The sequence below is a fragment of the Elgaria multicarinata genome, chromosome 6 (genome assembly GCF_023053635.1).
Source record: "Elgaria multicarinata webbii isolate HBS135686 ecotype San Diego chromosome 6, rElgMul1.1.pri, whole genome shotgun sequence".
Lineage (NCBI taxonomy): Eukaryota > Metazoa > Chordata > Lepidosauria > Squamata > Anguidae > Elgaria > Elgaria multicarinata.
The window spans coordinates 51486973-51514774 of record NC_086176.1 but is presented as its reverse complement, the minus strand read 5'-3'; the positions used below and the strand labels follow the sequence as shown (position 1 = coordinate 51514774).

The 27802-nt window shown below is 40.6% G+C and overlaps 1 protein-coding gene across 2 annotated transcripts in view; it reads right to left on the bottom strand.

Moving 5' to 3' along the window:
- Nucleotides 1-27383, bottom strand: part of NAA35 (N-alpha-acetyltransferase 35, NatC auxiliary subunit) — a 31547-nt gene extending 4164 nt beyond the window's left edge. Inside the window, exons 1-21 of one of the 2 annotated variants that reach the window (XM_063129393.1) lie at nucleotides 27307-27383; nucleotides 26728-26861; nucleotides 24915-24948; nucleotides 22404-22518; nucleotides 21677-21751; nucleotides 19363-19530; nucleotides 18087-18153; nucleotides 17178-17221; nucleotides 15358-15408; nucleotides 14788-14871; nucleotides 13887-14001; nucleotides 10581-10759; nucleotides 8679-8738; nucleotides 8487-8593; nucleotides 7302-7368; nucleotides 5132-5230; nucleotides 4042-4220; nucleotides 2747-2883; nucleotides 2093-2160; nucleotides 1120-1260; nucleotides 425-547 (exon numbers count right to left, since the gene is read on the bottom strand). In XM_063129393.1, the coding sequence (XP_062985463.1) occupies nucleotides 425-547; nucleotides 1120-1260; nucleotides 2093-2160; nucleotides 2747-2883; nucleotides 4042-4220; nucleotides 5132-5230; nucleotides 7302-7368; nucleotides 8487-8593; nucleotides 8679-8738; nucleotides 10581-10759; nucleotides 13887-14001; nucleotides 14788-14871; nucleotides 15358-15408; nucleotides 17178-17221; nucleotides 18087-18153; nucleotides 19363-19530; nucleotides 21677-21751; nucleotides 22404-22518; nucleotides 24915-24948; nucleotides 26728-26851 (2037 nt within the window). In that variant the 5' untranslated portion in view covers nucleotides 26852-26861; nucleotides 27307-27383. Of the gene's footprint in view, nucleotides 1-424; nucleotides 548-1119; nucleotides 1261-2092; nucleotides 2161-2746; nucleotides 2884-4041; nucleotides 4221-5131; nucleotides 5231-7301; nucleotides 7369-8486; nucleotides 8594-8678; nucleotides 8739-10580; nucleotides 10760-13886; nucleotides 14002-14787; nucleotides 14872-15357; nucleotides 15409-17177; nucleotides 17222-18086; nucleotides 18154-19362; nucleotides 19531-21676; nucleotides 21752-22403; nucleotides 22519-24914; nucleotides 24949-26727; nucleotides 26865-27306 lie in introns of both variants that reach the window. The other variant, XM_063129392.1, reaches the window with a different exon arrangement.
- Nucleotides 27384-27802: the final 419 nt, after the last annotated feature.

Genomic DNA, 27802 nt, shown 5'->3' with positions numbered 1-27802 from the left:
TGATAATAAACAACTGTGGTTGAGTTGAGTAGACTATTAGTCGACACTGAGTTGACACACCCATCCTCCGCCCTGACTCCTTCCTCAGTCCTCCCGGTAGTATCCCATCAGCCATTGCTACCGAAATCTAGCTGGACTAGCCAGGAGCAGTGCAGAAAAAGGATCCACTTCTTCTATAAAGTGTTAAACAATTTGTGTAGACTTCAGATATTTAAGTTTGGTAGTACAAATTATGCTAATAAGGATTTATATTAGCAAGGCCGGTAGACGCTGCATGTACTTTCCTTCCTAAAGTCTTATTTGTGTGTCAAGAAAATTCTAATTCTGTAGCATAAGCCATTAAAATGTTTATTGTTCAAATCACAACCCAATTTCAACCATTTCTTCTCTCTATTCTTATATGCTTAGAGAGAGAGAGTCTTACCTCATGGTCTGGATTAGGGATATTCTCCAGTATCATTTTCGCTTGCTGAAAGTGTTTGCTAGCAGCCATGTAGAGATCAGAAGACTGAGGAGGGGGGCTGTATTTGTTTAGGTCAGACATTTCCTAAATAACAGAAAAATAAATATCATTTAGAAGTAATTGCCCTGCCAAAAAGGGCAGGAGGAAATAGAATTACAGTACACTTTACTGGCACAAAGGTGACAGTACATTGAAGTAGAACAATTTGTACAGATTTATTCCTTACTTCTTAGACAATTCTCTAATTGCCTAAAAAAAAAATATTTACAAGTATAAAAAGCTTGTATGGTTATAAAAAGCTTGTAATGGTTTTGAAGCATTAATAAAAACTTGGGAAATGCCTTTTCATTTTTAAAATTTTATTTTTAACTACATTGCACCTTCTCCAAGGCAGGCACAGAAAGAGGGGAAATCCGGCGTGTGACTTATTTACTGAGCACAAAGATCTCCAAAACGATTGTTGTCCACTTCCGTTAGAAGGAAGGGAAATTAATTCCACCAGTAAAGCTTGTCCATCAAGAAAGAAAGGAAAACAAACCTTGGCAGTTAAACTAAAAACTCTCATAAAAATCTTGAACTCTTCAATTAACACAAAGAAAGCACTCTCATGATATACAAATGATCTATCAAAAGTCAATAATGTCACTGTGATTCACCTTGAATTGCAAGTAGTGTACGGGTGGTGGTGTGATGACACTGTTGAATGGGGCAAACCTGTGCTCATACCGAACTTGTTCACTGTCAAGTTCAAACTTGGGCTTCCTCACTTTGCCATCCATGTCAAAAGCAATCATAGTCTTCAAGAAAAGTGGGGAGACAAAGGGAAGAGACACCAGCAGAATGAGAAATCTGTTGCAGTGCGCCAGCAACAGAAGCACACAAAAATCACTCCAGAAAAATGCCAGATGAAGAGGAAATGCAGTCACAGTACAATAAAACTGATACATCGAGATTCCTCATCTAGCTCTTGGAACGCAGCATGATGACCTACATGTATTTACTAATCTGTCAAACTGATTACAGTCGTCCAGAAATGATGCCACAGTCACACATAGGATTATAAACTTATAACTTACAATAAGTATGGACCACATCTGCTAGTCCTGCTTTTGTCATCACAAAACAAAGAAAGAATGCCAGATAAGGTACATTTCTTTAATAAGTATCTGGGGTTTAAATTACAATCTCTCTTATCTTTGAAAACAAGCATAGCGCGATTGCACTCACATCCTGCTTGTGGGTTTCCTGTGGGCAGCTGGGTGGCCACCGTGTGAACAGGATGCTGGACTAGCTAGATCCTTGGTCTGATCAAGCAAGGCTCATCTTATGTTCTTGTGTCTCCTTGGATCATTGTCTTTGGCTTCAAATACACAGTGCATTGTTTAACTCAATACATCTCTATTCGCACTCCAACCCAATGTTTGGAGAAGTGTTAATAGTATGGGCTGCAGCAGATATACACTGCTGAATATTTAACCATAGAATCACATGCTCGTTCTTTCCCTACCCCAACAGTGCAAATTCCTCTGCTACCACTGACATTGGTATTTCTTGGTTCAGTTATGAGACTTGTCTGAGATCCCTTTTTTAAAAAAGTTAATTTTACCATCCCACTCCATAATACATCACCTTATACATCCCAGCACACATGTTTTGATATGCTTGGCTCATGGTGATCTCTCTGCTCAGAGGACGAGCTGCAAATTTTGAGAACGAAAACATTTTACCATAAAGTTATATCAATTTCACCGATATATATTTTTAAAAACCATGTTAACAAATAACGCAGGTTTTGCATGCCCAAACCTGTCTTACAAGCAGCATAGTGCCTCCTGATCCTCTGCAGAACCTGAAGTTCACCTACTACAGGGTATTTATTATCACAGAGATAAATATTATCACAGCTCCTATTAAGGAGCTAAATTGGAATGATAGATGTATTGGGGCTTAATGGCCCAGCAGCTAAGCCATACAGGACCAAACACTGGAGTAGCTACTCAGTGGGGAAGTATGATTTGTGGAGAGAGACACCCAGCATGCTAAATTTGGGGAATGACTGCAAAAAGTTAAGACTACATTCAATTCAGAAAAAAAAGTCATTCAATCTTAGGAAATAGTCATGATAAACATTATATCCAGCCTGAGGAATGAGATAAATGGAATTACGTATGTACAGAACAAATATCACTCGATTTAGACAGCTGCATGAAGCTGCACACATCCTAAAAGAAACGCCAAATGAGATAAAAGCCAGTCCTCAAGGTATCCCAAAAGTATCTCTACCTTTTTTCTTTTTCTTTGTTTTTTTATTACTCCGGCCTTTCTGCTGCTCTTCCATTATTCTTTCTTCTGCCATTTGAGAGCTATCAGCACGACTGAGTGTTGACATTAACCAGGCATAGAGGAACTCAGAGAGATACCTACAGCAGAAACATTACTAAGTTTAGGCCAACTTTTGTTATCTTTTGATTTGGATGAGACTTCATTTTTGAGTAGCAAGTTCTTTTATCTGAACGGAACTCAAGTGGAAAAAAAGTTTAGAATCTCAGAGAAAACTGCTATTTTTCAAATGCATTGTTTAATAAAGTAATTTTAATTTTCTTTAATCCCACATTTAAAGACAACTCCAAGATTTAAGCATGCAGCGCCAATTTGGCAGAATGAAGCTGTGTACTAATCATAGCTTCCATTATAAAGCATTTCTCTCAGTTTCACTAAAGCAAATATTTCAAAATAGTTTTCAAAGTATTTTTCTGAAAGATGTAAACTTATCAGCTGAATCCAATGGCTTAGATCCTGACATTAGTGGAAAGAGAAAATCAGCAAGCCAAATTCGGCATTAAAATGGTTTTGCATTAACCTCAGAACAAACCATGGGTTAACTTTGGGTTGTTTTACCCACGAATAATCCAAAGTGTCCTGAATCAAACATCACGCTAACAACCTACGAGTGTAGCATTTGTAGGTTCCTGGTGCAAACTGGAAGCGGCCCATACGCAGCGTGTGTCCATGAAAATTGTGGGTTAATTAACTGCCATTAATTGATGCTGCCCGTATGTGTGAATCAGGTCACAGAGTCAGTTAAATAAAAAAATAAAGTATCCTTTTTTTCTCCTCTCTTTCTTCCCCATTTCTTTTGCCTTGTGTGCTGGGTCTTTTAGACTGCAAGGCTTCAGACAAGGACTGTCTTGTTTAATTGATTATACGGAAGCAGCTCTGGAAGCCATTTTGGCTGAGGAGTGGCACAGAAATAATTCAAATAAATAAGTAACAAGTATCAGAAACATGTTTTGTGAACCTTTTTTTTTCAGTCTAAGCAACAGACATCCTTGCCATCTATGGTAAATGGTTATCAAGACCCACTCAAATCAATGGGGCAAGTTACTCACGATTAACGTAAGTCACAATGAATTCCATACGTCTACTTTAAGTATGACTCAGTCTGGATGGAAACAGTCCACAATCCACACTGATGGTGTGTACTGTCCATTCCACCGTAGAACGCACTTTGTTATCTTTACAGCAGGATTCTGAGAGGAACACTCCCCTCCCAGCTTCCAAGCAATTCTCTCTCTTACCAATAGATGTAGTAATACTCATGCATACTGTACAGCTCCAGCTCAAACCCGCTCAGAAGATACTGTATCATGATGCGAAGGTTATGGTAAAGGACCCAGGTGCCCAAGCATGCTAAGTGCTGCCGCTGGGGCTCTTGCTTTAGAAGCATACTGTGAAGTGCTGCATCCACTTTCTCTGCCTAGCAAGGTGAAAGAAACAGAGTTCAGCTCAAGGGTTCTATCTGCAGCTTCACAAATTCTACTGATGAAATCCTATGTTTATACCTGCCTTAGCAGTTTAGAACCAAAGCTGGAAGTTAATTTTATTTATTTATTTATTTATTACATTTTTATACCGCCCAATAGCCGAAGCTCTCTGGGCGGTTCACAAAAAGGTCAAGCTTGCCATATTTTCTTATACCAGCAAGATTAATGGTTGAGCTGGATACGGCACATCACGATCAAACTATTTTAATTTAATTTCCCCCCAAATTGCACATGATATCATTACATCGTTTGCCATAGGGTTCCACGTCCTGGAATGTTATTTTTTACACATGTAAATGTCCTTGGTAAGCTAGCCATTTTAAATCACTGTAATGAACATTAGATCACTGTGACATACTGTGAACTCCCCTGCACCCGCCCACCGCCAATCCTGTTGCGTATTTCAAGCTTTCATAGGCTTGTGTGCTTTGCTATTCTGAGCATTTTAAAGACAAAAGCACTAGAATTTAGCTAATTTTGTCAATAAATGCAGCATGATTATCTGCAAAGAATAAAAGTGATTTCTACAAATTTAAGGTAGACATTCCCAGACTGAAAATGTGGATTAAATCGAAGTGCTTTTTCAAAGGGCAAGGAAAGCAAAATGAACAAAGGCTACAGGGAGGGTTTAGGAGACAGGAGGAAGAAACAGCAACAGAATACAGCTTAACTATTAAACCTGGATCCAAGGTTCCAAGTTTTTAGGAGATGCTGACTGTGCAGTTTAAACATTTGTCTACAACCACAATAGCCAGGGGGGGGGGCGGGGGGGAGGATAGAAAACACAAAGCAGTTTTCATGTCTTCAAACTACGTGCAGTGTTCTGTGTCTGCCTGTAACTTACCTCATCTTGCAAAGTAGCAAATTCTTCAAGAATGTGACCAAGTTTATCTCTTTGACGAGCCCTATTGTGCCCGTGAATCTGAATCAAACTACAGAACGGCTGGGGTGGGGGAAAGAAAAAGGCTGATTAGCTTAGATATTTACTTAGTTTCCATAGTTCAGACATTATTTGCATTATATATCTTAAGACCAATATTGTAGGTAACTAGAGACAAGGCTGACCCTGTATGGTGATCATCGGTGCTATTCTTGGGTTTTTAAAGTACCACTACAGGAAATCTAGCTGAGCACTTGTCTCACCAACAGTAAAACTTTTGACCAGACAGATAAGATGCTGTTTACCTGAGCCTATGCACTGGTTGTAAACCACAGAAGCAAACAATTCTGGGTGGCACTCAAACAAGCACATCTGAGAGCCTATTCAGTAGGAAGCCACTCGTTTCAAAGATGGTGAGAATACCTTAGATGGAATTGGGCATATGCCTTACAACCACTGCAGGTGTCACAGCATTCCAAGGTCACAACAGCGAAGTAGTCACGGGGATGTCAGAGAGTGACATGGCCAAAGGCAGAGACTTTGGGCAGTATCCAACAGGGCACAACCACAAATATAAATTGCACTGCATTGCGCTAGCGCAAACTACTCCAGCAGAATGCCAATAGCGTCAGCTGGCCTGCCAATTCCCCAGGGAAATCAGTGCACCTACTAATGCTATTGGCATTGTGCTAGAACGGTTTACACTAGTGCAAAGTAACTTACTTGAACTGTTGCACCTCACCAAACACTGCCCTGTTTCTTTTTCTTTGCTAGGTCTATAACAAGCTCTTGAGAGACTCATCAAAGAGAATATGATAGGCTCACTGACCCAGGGACTAAGCCAGAAGTGCCCCTTAGTGGTGCATATACATCACAGCTACTGAGATTTTGCTTGGGGCGGGTGCCAGTGTTTTATCTCCCTGTGCCTGAGATTTAACTTCATGTATCCAAGACAACAAACCCAAAGCTTTGCCATCAGTGCGTTTCTGTCAAGAGTGCTTTTCCAGTGTGGCTGAGAGAGACTGGCTCACACGAGCCCTGCAGCATAGCCCACTGTTAAGATTATGAGTCAGAGGTAGGGCTGGGACTGGTTTGGATTTGCAGATCCTTTAAAACATTTTAACATATATATTGCATGAAATGAGACCACACACAGAATGGGCATGAATCCAACTACAGCTACAATAAAACCCAGGATTTCTTTACTGACTTCTATGGGCAGCTCTCGTTTCCGCCCCCACTGAGGAATAAAAAGCCTATTGAAGCCAATTGTTCAGGCTGCGTGTCATTCCAACATTTGTCTAACTCTGTAGATGCAGCAACCAGCTACGTTCTGCTAAGACAGGAGACATCTGTGAGGCTGCAGGAAAATACATGATGTTCCCAACGGGAATCTCCATTTTTTTTTTAGAAGTACATACGGTACTTCTACTAGTTGAGACAAAGATAAGATTTCTTGTGGCATGGTACCTGAAAACCTGGAAAGAAAAGAAGATCCTCTATGCCTTCTTCCTGACTGTTAGAGCAGTTTGACAATGGAATCAATTGCCCAGGGAGGTAGTGGGCTCTCCCACATTAGAGGCATTCAAGATGCAACTGGACAGCTACCTGTCAATCATCTTTAAGATGGTTTCCTGCATTCAGCAGGGGGTTGTACCTGAAGGCCTTATAGGCCCCTTCCAACTCTGTGATTCTTTCCATGGTACAAGGTGTTACCTTACAAATCAAGATCGTCACTATGTTTCCAAAACAATGAAATATTTGTCAAGTTCAAAACATGACAACTGCTTGAAGCAGGGAGGGGGAACACATGCCCCTCCAGATGTTGTTGGACTACAACTACCATCATCCTTTACCATGGGCTATACTGGCTAGGGCTGATGGGAGTTGCAGTCCACCAACATCTGAATAGTCACACTTCCCCACTCTTGTTTAAAACAGTCCAACTTATGAAAAACTACAAAAAGTTTATATATATATATATATATATACACACACACACACACACACACACACACACACACACGCACACATACACTTTATACATCCTAGGTATTTCTTTTTATTTAAAAAAATATAAATATAAAAATAAATATAAATATAAAAAAAATTCTGTAACGCCATCAATACTCACTCGAACACAGTGTGTGACAAAGGAGTCAATGTAGTCCTTAGCCTGATGGTTGTTATAAAGACAACACCTAAGAAAGAATGAACAAAATTATGTTAAGTGAAAAATCAGACAGACCCACATTGACCCTTTTCAGACAACATGCTAAGCCATGGTGGTTATGTATTTTGAGCTGAACATTATGGTTTAGTGTGTCGTGTGAACCATGACTTAGCATGTCATGTGAACCATTCCTAACCATGGTGGCTACATAACAACGGTTTAAACACCCTCACTAACCATTTGCTGCAAACGGGTTAGTGGCCTAACCATGGCTTAGCGTGTTGTCTGAACCAGGCCCACTGTCATAAAGAGAAGGGGTTAACTTGGGATCAGGACTATAGGTATGCCGTGTTGTACCCCAGAGGCCTTTGGAGCTGTTCCAAGAGCATTGGGGGTGGGGAACCTTTTCTCTACTGAGGAACAACACATGCCAATAGTGGTGAGGGCCACCCACTTCTCTCTCTCTCCCACTTCCCTCTTCCTCCATGCACAGCACAGTGCTGTAGGAGGGACACATCACTCTTGTCAGGGATCTGAACTAATCCTTTGCTGAAGGATTTTGAAAATTAGGCCCAGAGTAGCACATGGCTTTAAGTATGCAGGTTTCCCACCTTGACCAATGGGATTTGTAAACTAGAAAAATGAAAATCAGCATCAGAGATGTTATTATTCAATCCCTTTCTTATAAAGTGGCTGATAAAAAGCTGGTTAATCCTGAATGTGGAAAGAGCCACCATGCTTCTTGCACCAATTAAATCCTTAAATATTTCTGGCCTTTGTAATCAGATTTCCCTGTTTAGGGATAACTGCAGTCATGCTTAGCTGCTTGGGTGAGGAAGACATATCTCCTTCCACTTTCTAACATAAGGGTATGTAGGAGAGAGAGGCAAGTGATTGGCGGATAGTCATGTACAAAGTTTGCAGTGAAACAGAAAGCTGACGCTAGGTCCCAGCCTAGTATCTTAGCCATTCAAGTACCTTCTTTTAGGGTTGCAAAATCAATAACCGTTTTCGGTAGTCTGAATCCCATGAGCTGCTATGTGATTTACACTCCAAGTGTGGTTTTAACAGCATTTTTGTTTTGTTAAGCATTGAGACATGCAATAAATATGCAAATTAATACCAAAACTGGAATCAGCTACTCACTTAGGTGAAAGTACAGGAGGACTGACAAAAGATCTCAGGGCATCTTTCACCATATCTTGCATGAGATGAGTACCAAATACTTTTTTGTTATCCACAAGAAAAGTAGTCTGCAACAAATAGTAGTTGTGTTACTTCATCCGGTTATGAACATGCACTCAAAACATTTTACTGTATATGATATTCCCTACTTGCCTGTAACAGTGATCTTGAAAGAACACAAGGTGACTGTTCACTAAATTCACAGAAAAAATCCTAATTTATAAACAGAACGAGGGGAAAAAAAAGAGATGGTTAACACAAGGTATACAATGAGATATACAGAAAGGAAAGGGGAAGGTGATATTTTGAGAGATCTGCTATCTTTCACTTCCCTTTAGAACTGCATAAATCAATGTTATAGCTCCTCCCCTCCGCCCCGGCTTTAGGGAGCCATCAATGCCCGTATGACATCATCAGCTATTCCACTAACTCTAGGTGAGGTGTACTATTAGTGATGTCTCGCAAAAGTTGCCAGAGAAATGGGCTACAGTTAGAGATGAAAAATTTCCAGAAATTTTGAAGCCATGGGAAAAAAACTTTTTTTTTCCTGAGGGAGGGGAAGGTTTCCAGAAAAAAACAGAAAATTTCGGGGAAATGGAAAAAACGCATTAGCACTTTTTACGGATTGAAAGTCACTTTGTTACTTTAGGAACATAAATGTAATCATGTACAAGTTGGTCTGGCATAAAATCACATTTCCTATATTCAAAGTACAGTGTTTTCAAGTAATTATTACAAATTGAATTTACTTTTTGAATTTTTTACCTTTTTTTTGTAACAAATGGAGCTACAAGCTCCTGAACTGTAAGAAACCTCCTTGATTTTGCCAGTTTATGAGGAGCAGGCAAAAAACAATTTTAAAAACAAACAAACCGAAGAAACCATCAACATTAGTAACAAAGAAAATTATTTACGTCTCTGCTAGTCCTCCACAGCGTCAAGCAGACATAAAGCCCCCATTCCCATAAAAAGAACTGAGAAAAGGGGGGACCAAGATTCAATGAATATGCATGAAATTTAGTCAGACTCATTTTCTGAGCTATAGCTATCACTATAAGTTTTAGTCTCAACAGATATTAAAAGGTGGGTTTTTTTCCACACTTGAGAAAGCCTGTCCTACTTGAACTTTGCAAAGAGCAAACTGAAGACTATTCCATAGCATTCTTTTAAAATTAAAGAAGAGTGACAGAATTCTAGAAGGTTTAATTTAGCAAAAGACAATGAGGCTATGATGATTTAGATATCAACCTCTATGAATTAAGCGAAAGAAAATAGAACACATACAGTAAGTAACTTACTCTGGCTGGTGTGTTTATGTTTACAAACAGGAATTGCTTTCATGCAAAATTTCCATCCAGCAGATTGTTGTATTATACACACCGTACAGTAACTTACAATTGCTGAGCAGTACTACATTTTCACAGTTCACAGGAACTTGTTCCCCAAGTTTACCCTAATTGTGGAAACCAACGTAGCTCACCTAGGACTCTAAAGCCTAAGTCATATATTACTACTGTGCTGTGGGGACAAATGGAAATCACGTTGATTGGTTGTATGATGTGGTTAGCACCACAAACATCAGCATAGCATCACTGACACAGAAATTGCCCACATTATCTTTCTCTCTCACACAAGGTGCCTGTTTAGATGTTAGTGTGGGACCAGACGTTGCTGTAATTTGTAAAATTGGGAATGAGAGGCGTTTGAGACAGTTTGCCATGTATAATCACCCTCTATTCTCCCCCCAAAATACATTTTGCATGGAGATATTCTTGGCAAGGAAAATACAAACACCCCTGGCTTCTGCCTCAAAGGTACAACTATAGTTTTCACCTCTAAAAATCCCTCTCTGGCTTTCTTCTAAGCTTTCTTCTTTAGGTTTCCTCTACGGTATTCTATTTGTGTGTGAAACAACATGGGATGGGTTTGGTGGGGTTTTTTTTTTTTAAAAAAAGTTAAGTCTGTAAACATTTGTGCAGAAGACCTAGTTGATTGTTCAGAAAAGATGCCTTTACATTCCTAAGAATAAAACAAGTTAACCGTCTTGATACTTACCAGTATGCAGTGTAAGTTAGTTAAATTGACAACTTCACACACAGTTTTTATTCGGTCTATAAGCTTTGAAAAATAGTTGACCATTTCTTCCCTTTTAATAATTTTTGCATATCGAGGAAAAGTTGGTGGAAGCAATCTCTGATTAACAAGAGGCTCAAACCCCATCATAATAGGGTGATCTAAAAAAAAAAGTGGAAGAATTCAATTACTGTTCTTAACCTTCACTTGGGCTATATCGTACACTAGTTCTTTCATCAAGACAAAAAGAGATTTCAATTTAAGTTAAAAAGCAATGCTTTCAAAATGTTAAGAAATTGTCAATTACGCAATTTAAAATTATTGTTAGAAAAGGAATTTGATTAAAGTTGCCAGAATTCAAGCACAACACACTTGTGTGAAAGTACGAAAAAGAAAGATAATAAGGAAGTAGAAATGTGGTAATGATGCAAGGGCAAATACTTGCAAGCAAAGTCTTTGGATTGCTTTCTCAAAAGGGAAACCATTCTAGGCACACTAACCTATGAATTACTTATTGTGCACAAGGAGCAGTCCTAACACACCATGCAAAGCAACTATGTCAAATCATTAAACTGTTCTGACTAAAAAGCCAAACTTATACAGTCCTCTAGTAAAAAAAATGTTTGCCATATCCCATCCAGAAAATTATCTAATAAGCACCAGACGATTGATTTTTGATACCATCTACATCAATGACTGAAGGTGCCATGGGAAGTCTGTGCCATTAAGCATGGTAGCTTTCCAGAAGCATCTAAGCCACAGTGCAAATGAGGTTATTAGCTCTGGTCAAATGCCTTTCATCCTCCAAAGCTCTGCCACGCTCCCTTTGTGTGTAGAAGGCAAACATGCAGAAAAAAAGATAGTTGTATACAAGCCAAATACATTATTCCACATTTTAATGTATCATGAGAGTGAGCCTATGCCCCCAGACAGCATCGTGGGGGGGGGGGGGGGACATAGGATAGTTTGGTTTCCTCACTCTGAGGTCGAAGACAGGGCTTTGACCTTGGAGCAAGAGACTGTTCCCTTGCTCCCTTGTAATTTGCATGGAGAGAACCACACTGGTTCCCTCTCTGTATTTGGAAAAAAGAGCACAGAGATGGGGAAAAGGGGGCAGTCCCAGGGGTGGGGAGGAGAGGAGACCAGGTTGGTGGCTATATGACATATACTATGGCTGCCTCAGCCTCCTTCCTCCCCCTCTGATGCTGCTAGGCTGGCAAAATTGCCACCCTGCATTTCTGCTAGATGGGCAAAATCACCCATCTAGCAGAAATCCAGAGAAGCTGGAGCATGGAGGCAACGATCACCTCCACTCCCCTTCTGCCCTGCATTGGATACTCAGTAGCCTCCAAGTTCAGAGGCTGCCAATAACTGGATAGTATTGCGCCCTAAGTCAAGGGTTCTCATTCCTGGGCTTTGAGTAGCCTTCAGAAGGAATTTCCAGAGTTCATCTAGTCGAATCCCCTGCTCAACACAGGATCCAGGATGCAACTACAGGATCTCTGAGAGATGGTCATCTATCCACTCCTTAAATACCTCCAGTGAAGGAGAGCCCATCATCTCCTAAGGAAGATTATTCCACTGTCAAACAGTACATTGGAAACTTCTCCAAGCTGCTTATCTGAAATTTCCATCCATCGGTTCTAGCCCTGCTCTCTGAAACACTGGAGATCACTGCTCTGAAACACTGCTTGAGAGCTCTTCAGATATTTGAAGACAGCTAATTTGTCTTCACTTAATTTTCTCATCGCCAGGCTAAACATACCCACCTCTTTCAACCGTTCCTCGTAGAATTTGGTTTCCATACACCTCATTATCAGTGTGACGTGTCCTTAAAATCAAGACTCCGGAGCAACCTCCCTATTGACAGCCTCCCTAGCTCCTTCTCTAATACCCTTTTGAAAGCACTCCTAGACCACTGATTTAGGGTGAGCTTTGGAAGCTAATTATTATTATTATTATTATTATTATTATTATTATTATTATTATTTATTGCATTTTTATACCGCCCAATAGCCGAAGCTCCCTGGGCGGTTCACAAAAACTTAAACAATTCAAAGTGTAAAACAAACAGTATAAAAACATGAGATAAAATACACATTAAAACGAATTAAAACATACCATACATGATTAAAACATCCTGAAAACATTCTAAAATTTCACTGGATAGGCCTGCCGGAATAGATCAGTCTTTATTGCTTTTTTAAATTCTAAAAGACTGTCAAGTTGACGAATCTCCTCCGGCAGGCCATTCCACAGTCTGGGAGCAGCAGAAGAGAAGGTCCTCTGGGTAACAGTTGTTAATCTAGCTTTTGCTAGCTGAAGTGGATTCTTCCCAGAGGACCTGAGTGTGCGGGGCGGATTGTACGGGAGAAGGCGATCCTGTAGGTAGCCTGGACCCAAACCATGTAGGGCTTTAAAGGTAATAACCAAAACTTTGTACTTCGCCCGGAAACTAATCGGCAGCCAGTGAAGAGATTTTAAAACTGGTGTAATGTGGTCACCCCTAGGTGTACCAGTGACCAGCCTGGCTGCGATATTTTGGACTAATTGAAGTTTCCGGACTAGGCACAGAGGTAGCCCCATGTAGAGCGCATTACAGAAGTCAAGCCTCGAAGTTACCAGTGCGTGCACTACCGTCTTTAGGTCTTCCAACTCTAGGAAGGGGCGCAGCTGGCGTATCAGCCGAAGCTGATAGTAGGCACTCCTGGCCGTCGCATCTATCTGGGCTGTCATTTGGAGCGACGGATCCAGAAGTACCCCCAAGCTGCGAACACAGTCTTTCAGGGGGAGTGTAACCCCATCCAGAACCGGTTGGCACACCTCCAAACCTAGGTTGTGGCCTTTGACAGCGAGCACCTCCGTCTTGTCTGGATTCAGCTTCAGTTTGTTTTTCCTCATCCAGCCCATTACCGCCTCCAAGCATTCATTCAGAGGAGACATACTATCCTTAGCTGATGCTGTTATTGAAGGCATAGAGAAATATATTAAATAAATATAATGTGAAGGGAAGCTGTCCTGAGCTTTATTTTCGGACTGCAAAATTGTGTCACCTGTGATATTCAGTGGGCAAAAATGTCTATAGTTACGAGGAACTACTTAGCTGAACTACTACGTCTTTATACAGAAAGTTTGACAAAAACATTTATGTCTAGAATAACTGATGAGACTAAAAGAACAGACCAAGACAACAGATAAAAATAGATGAACATTAACTACAGCCCACTAGGTATTTTGAATGTTAACAGAGCACAAAAAATGAGGACACTTCTGAAGGTAATTACTTACCTCCTTTTGTTGTGTCATTCTGAGCCTGAATGCCATGGTGTAAGGAGTTGTGGATAGCAGAAAGCAAGTCAGCTGCCTGAGTCATCAGTTTCTGAGCTTCTGCAACTGCACTAGTCTGTTAAAAAGCAATACAAAAGCTGTATGTCACAAGACAATTAAAGTAACACCTATTGTTTTAAGAAACAGTACAAAGGGGAAAACAGTGGTGTTTACACTATATAATTTTTAAGTATATATTTGCATCTGTGCTAACGTTTTATATGTGTTGCATCTGCCATCTAAACATTACAAAATATTATTATGTGCTTCTTTTGTGTGGCATAAAATAATACCTCTAGAAATATATGTATCCACTTTCCTCCCAGACAAGCCATTCTGCTTTGTGTAGCCAATACTGAGGGTGAGAACATAAAAGCAGCCCTGCTGGATCCGATCAAGAGTCCATCTAGTCCAGCTATTTCCTAACAGTGGCCAGCAGATTTTTTTATTATTACATTTATACCTTGACTCCCCCCGACCCCTTGCAATGAACCTGAAGTGGCTTACATGTCCTTCTCTCCATTTTATCTTCACAACAATCCTGTGAGTTAGCTTAAGATGAGAGTTAGTGACTGGCTCAAAGTCACCCATGGAGCTTCACAGCCAAGCAGAGTCTAGAAACCCAGATCTCCTGAGTCCCAGCCCAAGACTCTAACCACTACACCACACTGAAACCATAAATGTCCCTTGGAAGCCTTAAAGCAGGACATGACAGCCATTCCCACTGAATTCTAAATTCAGAGACTCTACACACCTGAAGCCCAGAGAGCTTCGGCTATTGGGCGGTATAGAAATGCAATAAATAAATAAATAAATATTTGGAAGTGTTAAAGGTGGGCAAGGAATTACCCAGGAATCATACCTCTTTTTTGGTAAAGGCTATTAATACAGTCAGTAATACCCGGGTAAACTTCACTCTGCTGAATACTGCAAAGCACTGTTGATGCTATAGAAAAATCAATCCCAAAATTAATGTTTTCCAAACTATTCCAAAACTAAGTTTTAGACAAAATGCTAGAAGTGCGTTTGCTGTTCATGTATACAACAGTTTATTTATAATTCTGAACAATGAAACAAAATTTAAAAATAAACCGTCTTTCTGAGTAACTCAAAACAATTAAGGTGCTATTACCAATAACCTTAGTTGTACCAAGATTTCAGAAACATTAAATGATTGCAACTTTCTTGTAATCTTTCATGTAAGTAGTGCATTACTACTTAATCTGGTGCATAATTTAAATCCAGCCAAAATCAATAACCGCCCCCCTCCAGCCCCCAGCAAATCTTGTGATTTTAAATATAAATTGGTCTTCTTGCATATTTAATTTTGATTTCTAAATAAATAGTTAAATATTATGGTAGAACATATTCAAGGAAGTTCCTCAAGGAACACTTTTTACATTATTTTGCAGAGAATATAAAGGATCCTTACCTCAAGTTCCACTTCTGGATCTCTCTCTTCCCCTTGTCGGCTCCGAGTGCTCTGAAATTAAAGCCGTTAGAAAAAATTAATAATACACTAAAGAAAATTTTACATCTTCCTTACAGCCCAGTGTTAAATAACTTTGGTTATTTATCCTTTTCCTAATAATCTGATAGATGCAAGTATCCCATATTTATAAATATCACCATAGACAGAATCTGAGATGTGCTTTCTTTTGATAGAATGCATGGAGAGCCCGTGAAGAGTAGTAGATCAAGTGTAAGCTTAAATTGGGAAGACCTGGGTTCAAATTCCTACCAGTGGGCCTGTTCAGAAAACACCTTAAACCCTTCTGGTTAAAGCTTTTGTTAAGCAGCAGGGTTTAAGGTGTCTTGTTCTATGTGTTTTGCTAAACACTGCTCACTCAACTAAGCACAGCTGGACCATCTGCAGCAGGGTTAGCAGCTCTAACCATGGCTTAAAGTATTGTGTGCAACACCATGGCTTGTGATAAGTGCTAACCCCAGAGAATCACAGTTTCGCTAACCACAGACCCTGAAGTGTCATCTGAACAGGCCCAATGGAACCCAGAGTCAAACTAGATGAGATGCCAGGAGACACATTTGTTTACTTACATGTCTTTCCTGTTCACATGTAAAATGGGGAGATGTAATACTTACATCAAGAGATGTGCAGATGGTGAGAGCTTGACATACACATCCCATGCATGCCGGCTCATTTCCATAATTACTGCCCCAGCCACTCACACTTGCTGGGTCCAGATGTCACAATAACCTGTGCCTGGCGAGGGTAATAAGGGAAATGAGCTGACATGCCCAGACATGGTTAACAAGCCGCCATGGCTCATTAACCACCCTCGTGTTAATGTGAACGTGTGAACCCTGACTCAGCCTACTGATTCAGCCTACCTCACAGGCTTGCTCCAAGGATAAAATGCAGGGAGGGGCATGAAGGGTAGAATAAAAAAACAGCAATAAATAGTAGACTGAGAAGAATTAAAAAGTCTCGTTTATGATTATTGATTAAACAGTGCATTATTTCCTTAGAATTCTTTTCTATTTATGCCTGTCTGATAAGACCATTCTAAAAATGATTTTTAAAATAATTAAGTTTTAGATTTTGCGCTACTTGAAGCCCGCTAGTGCTACAGGACTTTCTCTTCATTCACCCCACAGCCCTTCCTGCTGCCTGAAAATCTGCTCCGGAACATTTCTAAGCCCTACAGAGCGATTTTGAGGGTGCCCAGGGAAGAGGGGGCATCATCCCCTCCCAGTTCCACTGATGGAACTGCTTCCCTCCGTTGGATAAAAGCCATTATCACCAAGGCTCCAAACTTGCAGTTCTGGGTATTTTTCCAAAGATCTTATAGTTTACATTGGATAAAGATTTTAGTTTATATGTTTTATTATCAGCAGCAAGTGCGATAATTACAACCCACTGGAAATGTTCAGCAGACTTATCAAGGCTTTGTTTTGGAGGCCATGGAACCATTTATTAATGGACAAGCTCACTGACCAGTGAAGGTTGTTAGAGATCATAAAAGACTTGAAACATTCTATCCAATATGGCACCCATTTTTCTGGTATTTATTCACCCCAGACTCAGGACACATCAGATAGTTGTAAGATTTTGCTCATCTACTAAGAGAGAACAATTCAGTTTGAAGGATTTGTGATTCTGTACTCTTATACATCCTAACTAAATTGGTTGTGTTGTTGGTTTTCTTTTAAATTGGCTATTTATTACTGTTCCCAAAATTCTTCTATAAAAACGAAATTTAAAAAAAAAAAATTGCCAAAGAAATATACCTTAACTCGCCGTTGCATGTCATCTTCAACATCCTTCAGCATACCTGGAAAACGTTATTCAGTTCAGATGCATGAATGCCACTTGGAAGAGTCATCTGTGGACATTTCCATCCTACATGCAATAGGTATTCTAACTAAAGCAACATATCAACAACCTCAACCCTACGCCCATTTACTTTGATTTACAATTGCTAATTTTATGATAGAATATAATGCATTATTGTGAAGACATTATATTTTAACTAGAGTAGCTTCATTCAGATGATCCTCAAAACCATGTTCTGGGGCACCCTTCCCAAACCTGGGTCCCTCCAGTAGGCTAGCACCGATGGGAGCTGTAGTCCAAAACTAGTCCAAATTTGGGAGTGGGGCCCAGGTTTGAGAAGGCTGCTCTAAACCATGGCTTGGGGAAGACCAGTATAGAGGGTGGCAATAATCCACAGGCTGAAACACTTCCTCCTTCCCTTGCTCATCTGGTTTCGTAGGATACTTCTAATACTACTACCATTATTATTAGCAGAATACTTTTAGTCAAATACCGGTCTAATCAAACCAAAACTTGTTTTTAAAAGTGAATCTGCAAACTATGGTTTGGGTGAGCTCTCAAAAACAGGATCTGAAAAAGCGATTTGAAATCCTGGTTTAGAAGCCTCGCTCAAAGCATCATTAGCCAGTCTGGATGCAACAGGCAACTGTACTTTGATAAAATGAGGAACATCTGCATCATCTGAATAGTCGATAGAATATCACCAACGTCTCACAACATTCCTATGCGCTCTTACTTACTCTCAAGTCCAACTGAATTCAGTGGAACTTATTTCCAGGTAAGTGTGCATAGGATTTATTCTCTGAAGCCAACAAAGCTCTATGTTCCCCAAGAAGAAAGACTATGAGTTGGTTGAGCTCTACCTGTAACTCGAAGATCTGTCACACTGTTGGCCATTTTAAATCCATATGTCATGGATTGAAAATCTTCCTAAACAGGAAAAGTGGAGAGAAAAATAAGTGCTACAACCAAGACATTTGCCAAAAGCAGCAGCTTGTCTCAATATTGCTGAACAATGTACAAAATACCACTCTCCAGCTTTAGGTTGGACCTATGCCTCTATATCAGCCTTCACCAAGGTGGGGCACTCCAGATGTTTAGGACTTAAACGCCAAGCATTCCTGATCATTGGCCATGCTGGCTATAGCTGACAGGAGCTGAAGTCCCAAACATCTGGAGGGCACTGGCTCGGGGAAGGCTGCTCTAAATGTTTCCAGAATATCACTAAGGAATTTGCAAGGTTCGTAAAATACAAGGTAAGTTGTTAAAATCATCATTCCATCAAAGTTTTCAAAAATCAAGATAACTATTCTAGCTTATAAATTATTTCCTGGAGTAACAGAACACTACTACTCAGCACTGATAAGACTGGGAGCTGTACTGCTGATTTCTGATGCTGGCTTGTTCTCAAACCACAAATTAAACAAACTGCAGTTCTCCAAATCCAGATGTCGCAGGGAACTTCGTCTAGTATTTTTAAAATGGTAGAAGATGCTTCTGATGTCCCCACCTGGCGCACTGCCTCTGGCTTGAAGGAAAGAGATCGCTGTGGTTTATTAACAGGGTGGGAAAGTGCAGAGTCCTGTTACATCTGCCACAAGTTTTTATTGCTGCCTGAAGTATTTTATTGATTAGTTTGCATTTTAAAAGTATTGTTGTTTTATTGGTGCTTTATTTATTATTGCTATGTAAGGCACCTGGAGAGCTGCACTTGGTAGGTGGAAAGGTGGGGTAAAAGTCCCCAAATTAATAATATGTGCTAACACGCTTATCATAGTAGTGGCCAGCACTCCAGTGGGAGTATTTCATTCACGTGGGTAAGTCATCCTAGGATTTAAGAAGGAGGCATTTGCTGTGGTGTCCAGAAGCATCTGTTTATTGGAATTAAACCCCCCCCCACACACACACACATAATTTATGCAATTAAGCACCAACGGAGATTAAGAAGCAAATACAATTTCAAACTAAAATCAACATATCAAAAAGTAGAAATCATACAAAAGTAAAAGCACAAGTAAAAAATAATGGATAAAAACTAGATGACAATTTAAAAGCCACAACTTGACTAAAATGTACCATGCAAACTATATTAATTAATAAAAGGGGCAGAGAGGACCATCAATTGAGCAAGAGCCTTACCTCTTCAAACACTGCAGCTTTGTTTACTTTCTCTCTGGCAATATCACAAATTTTCAGGATCCCTAGAGCAAATGCCTTCATGGCAGGATCCTCTATAAAGTCTGGATTATGAATGTAAAGGCAAGTGAATACCGTCTGAGCCAAAGAATGGCCTTCCAGCCATGTTATCTGAAGAGATGAAGCGGGTAATATGAACTGACAGCAAGCCAATTTTGTGACTGGACTCATAAATATGTCACAGAACAGGAATTCAGTATTTAATTTCCTTTCAAGTCCATTATTGAAAACAGGCTACATAAAACCGGGCTCCATGAAAAAACTCAAACAAGAATATTCCTTACATTAAATTTCAATGAACAAATGTTGGGCAACAACATCATATAAAGCAGTTAAAATCATGCTCTTAATGTCAGATCCTGGGCACAGGCATGGAGCAGAACCTCCATGTGCGTGTCGACTTGGGAGTGGCTACATACGAGAGGCAGTGTGGTGTAGTGGCTAAAGTGTTGGACGGGGAGTCGGGAGATCCAGGTTCTAATCCCCACTCGGCCATGGAAGCTCACTGGGTGACTTTGGGCCAGTCACAAACTCTCAGCCCAGCCTACCTCACAGGGTTGTTATTGTGAGGATAAAAATCGAGAGGCGGAGGAAGATTATGTACGCCGCCTTGGCTTCCTTGGAGGAAAGAAGGCAGGATATAAATGCAATAAATAAATAAATAAATAAATAAAAGGTGCCTCCAGCAGCTGCACTGAATCTTACAGGCTTCAAGTACACCGACACTCCTTTTGCTTTGCCACATTTACACCAGACATAGAACTGCACGATGAATTAGACCTGCCAATGGAAGCCCCACCAAGACCCCCAGCAAAGTATCTAGTTTCTTCGGTCACAGCCAGGCTCCATTCATAGGCTGTTCCTGTTAGTACTGAATGGTGGGTCTTGCTGTAAAAAAACTTTATTACAACAACAATTTTATTGCAGTCAATAGACCATTCCAGCAAAAGTTACACACAGAAAGACTGAGCGTACAGTTAGCTATTAAAAAGACAAGTAATCATAGGGTCTTGCTGTAGCAAAGTTGTAGTGCAGCCATGAACCAGGGCACTTGTCTTTAGGGGACCATGGCCTGGAAGATAGATCCATAACACTGCTTCCTCCCAGCCCTCAAAATACAGCCTTATTTCCTACAAGAGCACCATTAAGGGCTACAATCACTTTCCCTGCATGGGCTACACTGGCATTTGATGCATTGTTATTTTTCCACCCCTGTGAGTAAGGCTGGGATAGGCAAAATGGTGCCCATGGGAACCAATGCACAATGCCCTATCTCTTTGACTTCTTTTTAAATTAACACATTTTCTTACCAGCAGTTGGGATTGCTATGAAATAGGTATCTCTTGGAGTTAGAAACTGTGGGTTCAAGGAACTTGTTTAGTGTGTCCGGACTCAGGCCCCACCTCTGCTTTGTACTCAGTATTTTGGGCAGCTTGCTTGTCCTTTGCCACACTTCCATTGGCAGCCATTTTGTAGTGGTGCCCAGGACATTTTCCACATTGGGAAATGCATTATGGCTCAAAAACACTGCCTACTCACTGCATTAGAGATGGATTTTGACCCATGCTATTTATATTTGCACCTTTATTTCAGAAACAAAATAATGGGTTGAATTCAATGCTGCATTAGTAGAAGTCCACTAGCACAATGGGACTATCCCTCTCTTCTTTCCCTTTCAGCTGTCTGCATCACCCAAAAATCTGTTCTGGAGGGTTTCCCAGCCCTCTGGAGCAGATTTTGAGGGTGCGCTGGGGGCTAAAGGGAACCCCCACCCCGTTCTGCTGATGGAACTGCTTCTGTTAACGGAATGACACAATTGGATGCAAACCAATATTTCTCAGTTTGAACGAGGGGTGGGGATTGTAATTTTATACGGTGCATAACTTAAACTCCATTTCATCCAAAGTTTGATTATCCAAACAAAACAAGGTTTTAACATGACTAGTTTCAGAAAAAACTTTTGCAATTTTAAACTGGGCTTTATTTTAAAATGCATCCTAATTCAGAAGTCATCCTGCTGCCTTCAATGGGGATTGCTCTCTAATGTGTTTAAGACTGTAGCCTTAGAAACTTATGAAAAGTTAAAATCAATCAGCTACTCTATCGGTGATTTTTATTTAATTTAAATATCATCTTTGAAATTTATTTATTACATTTATATATCACCCCTTAGCCGAAGCTCTCTGGGCGGTTTACAAAAGGTTTGGAGAAAACAGCTATTTCTACTAATTCAACATTAAAAACATAATATTCTTACCAAGCAGCAAAAACAAGTGTCCATTATCCCTATCAGCTCAGGCAAGGATAAGTCTTTAATTTTAATGGTACCATCCTTTAAAAGAATAAGAGAAGAACAGACATGAGTTTCCAGCCGTAGCAAATTAAATCTGATCAGCTTCCAACGAAATTGCCTATTTGGGTGGTGGGGAGACAACAGCAATGTGCCTGAATGGAACAGAGATTCTGGTGCCAGGATGCCACCTTCTGCTGAACTTGCTAGTGCTGCGGACTGGGAAAAGAATCATGTGTGCAAGCCCGTGGAACTCAGCTTAAGGGACTGCTCACAGCTCATCCTCTTCATCCACCCAACCACCCCTCAGCATTATGTAATGGGAGAGAACCCATTTTCTGTTCTTGTGAGATTCCACAACCCATTCCCCACAACCTCCAATGGTTTGGTGGTTTCCCAGATGTTGGGTACTTCTCCTCCATTTGCAAAGGTCCAAATGCCTCTCCTGAGGCTTTAGTTACTGGCAGGAAGAGCTCTAAAACTAAAACATAGTGATATTTTGGCTCAGCCCTTATTGCCCACCACTGGACTGTGGCCCCCAAAGGCCTCTCCAAAATGGAAGTTAGCCTTTGGGCTGAAGGAGGTTCAGCACCCATGCCAGAAATTAACATGTGAAATTATGCACATCCATGTTCATTTCACTATGAGCTTTATGAATCACTAAGCAGTTAACTGAAACAGAAAGAACACCAACCTTGATAGCTTGTTCAAAGTTAAGAACTTTCCGATTAACTTGGTTTCCAATCATACCAGCATCCATCTTGGGGTCCATCATTTCGATAGCAGACATGGCTTCAAAAAGACCAAAGCTAAAGAGAGCAACGCAACGTAAGAAAACCTAAGCTGGCACTAATGGATTTATATACACACACACACACACACACACACACACAGACCAAAAACGCTCAAAGCATGATTCAACCACAAAACAGAAACAATTGAAGAATTTTCTTATTCAATGTGTGCATATCATGCAACTCTACAAAATCATGGAAAAATAGATATAGAACTCATCTAAAGTTTTCAGGATTTTTAAAAAGATGGAATTGATGCAATTCTAGAGCTGTATCAACTTATAAGAGAATCAAAATAGCAGCTGAATGCAGAGCTTTGAAAGACAATAATGGAATTCTTTATTAGGGAATTCCATTATAAATTCCCTAATATTTATAATGGATATTTATATCCATTATTTATATCCATTATAATAATGGATTATTATTATAATGACCTCAGCAGTGGTCATTATACCACTTTTATATTATATATTATATTATATTTTATATTATAATATAATAATTATATTATTATAATGACCTCAGCAGTGTCATCCTATGCATGTTTATTGGAAAGTAAATCTCACTATGTCCTAAGGCTAGTGAGGACTGCAGCTTAAAAAGCAACTGTTGGAGTAATTTGGATTGAATTTAACAGAGCTTTGAAAATCTAGCAAGGTATGTTTGCAACACAATTTCAATAAAATGCAAACACTAGTCGAGCACACAGGACCTAGACTCCCAAATGGGTGGGGGAGCTAACTAATCCCTAAGTAAGGGTATTTTTTTCTATCTGTGATTGGAGATATGAGGATTCCTCTCCCTGGCCCCTTCTCAAGCCAGAAGGCAGGACTTGAGGAGGGCTGTGGGTAGAGTCTACAAGCCAGAGGTTCCCCATCCTGGTGCTAAACCAGGTTTTAGCACTACATTCTCCCCACCTCCTCCCGAACAACTAGGAGTAATAAATCAGAATCCAGTTTCCCTAGCAGATTCCTGGGTTCTCATTACATGCAAACCAGCAATTGTGGTTGAAATATGTTTTAGCCAATTGCTAAATAAGCCAGCAAAGACCCCCAGATTGTCTTACCAGCTTATTTAACAAACTAACAGTTTATTTTAAATCATAATTCTTCATTTATACGTAATGACAACTCAGGAATCTGCTAAATTGAAATCAAATTTTGGTTAAGTTTAGACTAAAGAAATTAACCTTTGTTTGTATGAGATAGTAAATTTAATTTACGCCCATAGATGTCAGCGTGTACATGGGATCAGATTGTTACCTGCCAATGGAATATACGCCCTATGTACACATGGTACACATGCAAGAGAGATCAAAAGTACCGTGCAAGACATTTTTTCAGTGAACTATAAAGTAACTATAAAGTATTTTCTATAAAGACAATAAACTCAGAAAGCAAAAATAGTAAAGCTTTGTTATTAAGATCTACTAGCATGAATGGTCAACATCACACATATACATTACCCATTTTTCCAGTTTAAATAAAGTTCTACTAGCATTCAGAAATGTGCCTCTGTCTAAAGAGTATAATTATTATTGATGGGTTTTGGAATATGCAAAAATGCACACACACATGGTAGCTGACTGATAATGCTTCTTGTTCTCTGTTTAGGAGATGTAATCTCTCCCAAGCCAACAACAACTACCGCTAATTCCACACAGCTACTTAAAATACATTCCCAACATTTCTTTCACCTTATTGACATTGGGTTGGATCCACATTTTATCATACATAAACCACTGAAAATGGATCCAGCCCAGTACATTTAAGCTCTCTACAGTTCCTAAAACCCATCTGTAACCCACTTTTTCCATTTGTAGTGCAAACATCCTAAAACAAAGTAGCATATTTTTCAGCACGAGAAAAGACAAAGCCACCAGCTGCTGTATTAATATGAAGCAAGCATTGTAAGGTCATCCTAAGCACACTTATGTGGATGTATATTCTACCCAAGTCAACTGAACTTACTTCCAATTAAGCATGTTCATGAATGCAGCATAAGCATCTGGTTTTCTTCTCTCAACTATATAACCCAACCCTTAACAGATTTTTGTCCTGAATGCATTATTACAAACAAGTATGTTGTATAGCCTTACTGCATGATTCTAAGCATGCTTATTTAGGATTAAGTCCCACTTAGACTTACTCCTAGTAAGAGTGCATAGCTCTGCAGCGCTAACTTGCGTGCAACAGAGTTTTCAAGTTAGTAACATAAATCCTTAATCAATGTTAATTAATGTTCTTCAAATGGCTCACAGATATGGAAGATAAACAAGACTGTAATTTAATAAATACATGCTTGGAAATAAGCACCACTGAAATCAATGGACATCACTTCTAAGCATTTGTTTCTGTTTAGATGCAAGAAATACATTTTGGAAACATGTATTCTTATTGTATACTCACAGTTTGTCATGAAGTAACTCTCCCAATTTCAGTTCTAGAAGGAAATTAAAAATGAACAGCTCATTAAGAGAGATGCTAAAATACTTTAGTCAACAACCCCATTACAGAATCAAAGATAAAGGAAAACTGGAAGAATAAAGATAAAACCATGTCTTTAAGGCCATTTTCTTTAGGTAGCACATCTTTAGATCAGGTCCACTTTGTGCTAGCAAAGGAGTTCACGTGGACATAAGACAGCTAATTCAAGACACTATGGCTCAGTTCAGACAACACATTTCTCAACGGTGGTTTTAGAACTCCATGGAGGAGTTGTTACACCACCATTGAGAAATGTGTTATCTGGAGCGAAAATGCTCCACCCTGAATATCCACCCTGTGCAGAGGGGAGTTCCTGCACAACCGCTGTGTTCCATGTTGCCTGGAGGGCTCCATGGAGTTTCCTTCTGCATTGAGTGGAAACTGCACTGAGTTCCATAGCAAGAGTGGCAAAAGCAACAAGTACCACTCTAGGAGAACGGCTGGGATTATTTTTTTTCATAGCAATACCTGATGGGATACCATTGGGAGGACTTGGGGAGGAGAGAGGGCAGAGGAACAGCCAATCAAACATTGCATTGACTTTTATTCAACTCCCCGGGAGCCCACAGTCACACAACAGTAGAGTTGGAACATGTTGTGTGGTGAGTACCCCTTACAAACTCCACCGTTGAGTGTAGTTTTCACACTGTGATGTGAGAACTGAGTCTATTTATATTAATTCAAGACACTATGAAAATTATTCATAATTGTTGTTTGTAATACCTTAGAATCTCTAACAAAAAACATTTCAATTACACTAAACAAATAGCACAACACATAACCTCATCCCACAAAAACAATGGGCTGGATCCAGTGGAATTTTTCTTCTAGCTGAATGAGATAAGGCAATCTCCAATTCTACCCACCCCCTTCAGTCCCTTATCTCTCCGGAAAATCTGTTCTGGGGGGTTGGGACTCTCCAGAACAGTGTGGGAAGTGGTGCTGGAAGCTAGAGAGAGGGGGGAGATTGGCAAAAATTATCTTCCCCCACCACTTCTGTCAGCAGGAACATTCTCAATGGAACTCCACTCAGGGATGCTCCTGGTTCCAACCTCTCGCATTTTTACAATCTATAAACTAGGAATGTCTGAACAGGGCTAGTGAATCTGTTTCTGGTGCCTCTCTTGGCATGTAACTTCATTTATTCTTTATACTTGGAATTATCTGACACAAACTCTCCACTTGGCTTTCATACTTTGCAAGGAGTGTAGAAGACTTCTAACAACATACATTATTATTATTATTATTATTATTATTTATTTATTTATATAGCACCATCAGTGTACATGGTGCTGTACAGAGTAAAACAGTAAATAGCAAGACCCTGCCGCATAGGCTTATATAGCTTAGCACAGAGAACTTTGGCAAGACTCCACCCCCAGAGCAGTCAGAAACTGTTGAGCTCTGCTCAGGTTTCCTCCTTTGTTGGCAACAAAGGAGGGGGCCATAGCTCAAAGGTACAGCAAACAATTTCGATGAGAAGGTTGCAGGTTCAATCCCCAGCATCTCCAGCTAGGCCTCGAAGATCTCATGCTTGAAAGCCTACAGCTGCTACCAGTCAGCGTTGACAATATACTGGGTTTGATGGACAGTTCTATGTTCCTCTCCAGAAAAGTCTGAGGTTTCATGACCTCTGGCATTACATTATGTTTCCTAATGCTACTAAACCGCAACTCATCCATCTACTTGAGACATTCTCATTACTGTCATGTCTCACCCATGTAACACAATTTACCTCTACAGCAATCCTCAAAGTCTTGGGTAATATCTATCCAGCTTGTGTTACTCTTTTCCATCTTCTCAGGTATGTTGAGCTCCCATCCTGAATCATCATCTTCTACAGAAGCCTTCATAACCATGTTCTCACACCTGCTGATGGGCAATAAAAAAGAAACATGCAAATGTGGTTCTTCAGAAGGTGGGTGGAATAGGAGACATGGATGTATTTGACAAGGATCCCAATTGTGCTGATCTCCCCCACCCCACGCTGATTTTTAAAACAGTCGAGATTTAAAGACTCCCGTCACAGTGGGGGAGCTAATGAGAAGCCTGGACTAATGGCCGGCAGCCTCTTCGCGTCAATTGTGGACCCCCAACCAGATGGAGCGGAGGATCTGATTCAGCCCCTGGGCGGAGTAGAGAGGATGCCTCGGCTTCAGCCGCCCGCCCGTGTAACCATTACGCCACGGGGACTGCTCCGGGCCTCCCACCTGCTGCTGCCCCGGGTGGCGGAACGCGGCTTCTCAGCCCCGTAACTGCTCCTTCCCAACCCGACGGCGCGGGGGCGGAGCGCCCAGCTGGCCGTGGCGCTCACCCGAGCCCGCTGCCTCCGCCTCGCGCAGCCGGCCGAAGGAATCCCACTTCCCCTTTCCCTCTCAGGCTCCGACCATAGAGCCAAGGAGCGAGCAGGCACCAACCCGTTTGCCGCTGCGCGTGCGCAGAAGCCCCTTGCCGACGAACGGACTCCGGATACAGCGCCGTCTGGAACCCCGGATTTCCCTTTCTCCCCACAGAGATAAGAAAGTGAAGAACTGACCGTCCTTTGACCAACAGGCCGGATTTCCTGGTTTGTTTGCTGTTTTCGAGGGGTTGCTCTTACTTCGGCTATCTCTCGTTAGAGCAGCAACAATGGCAGTTACTAATAGGAGGGAATAGGGGAAAACCCTATTTTATCCTTGCCGTGACTGGGCGGGGTTTGTCCACCACCCTCACCATTCCGCTCCGAAAACGGGCAGGCCGCGCTCGGACGACACGCTAATCAACGGTTGCTTTCCATTTTGTTCCTATGCGCCCCCCACTCCCACCCCCGG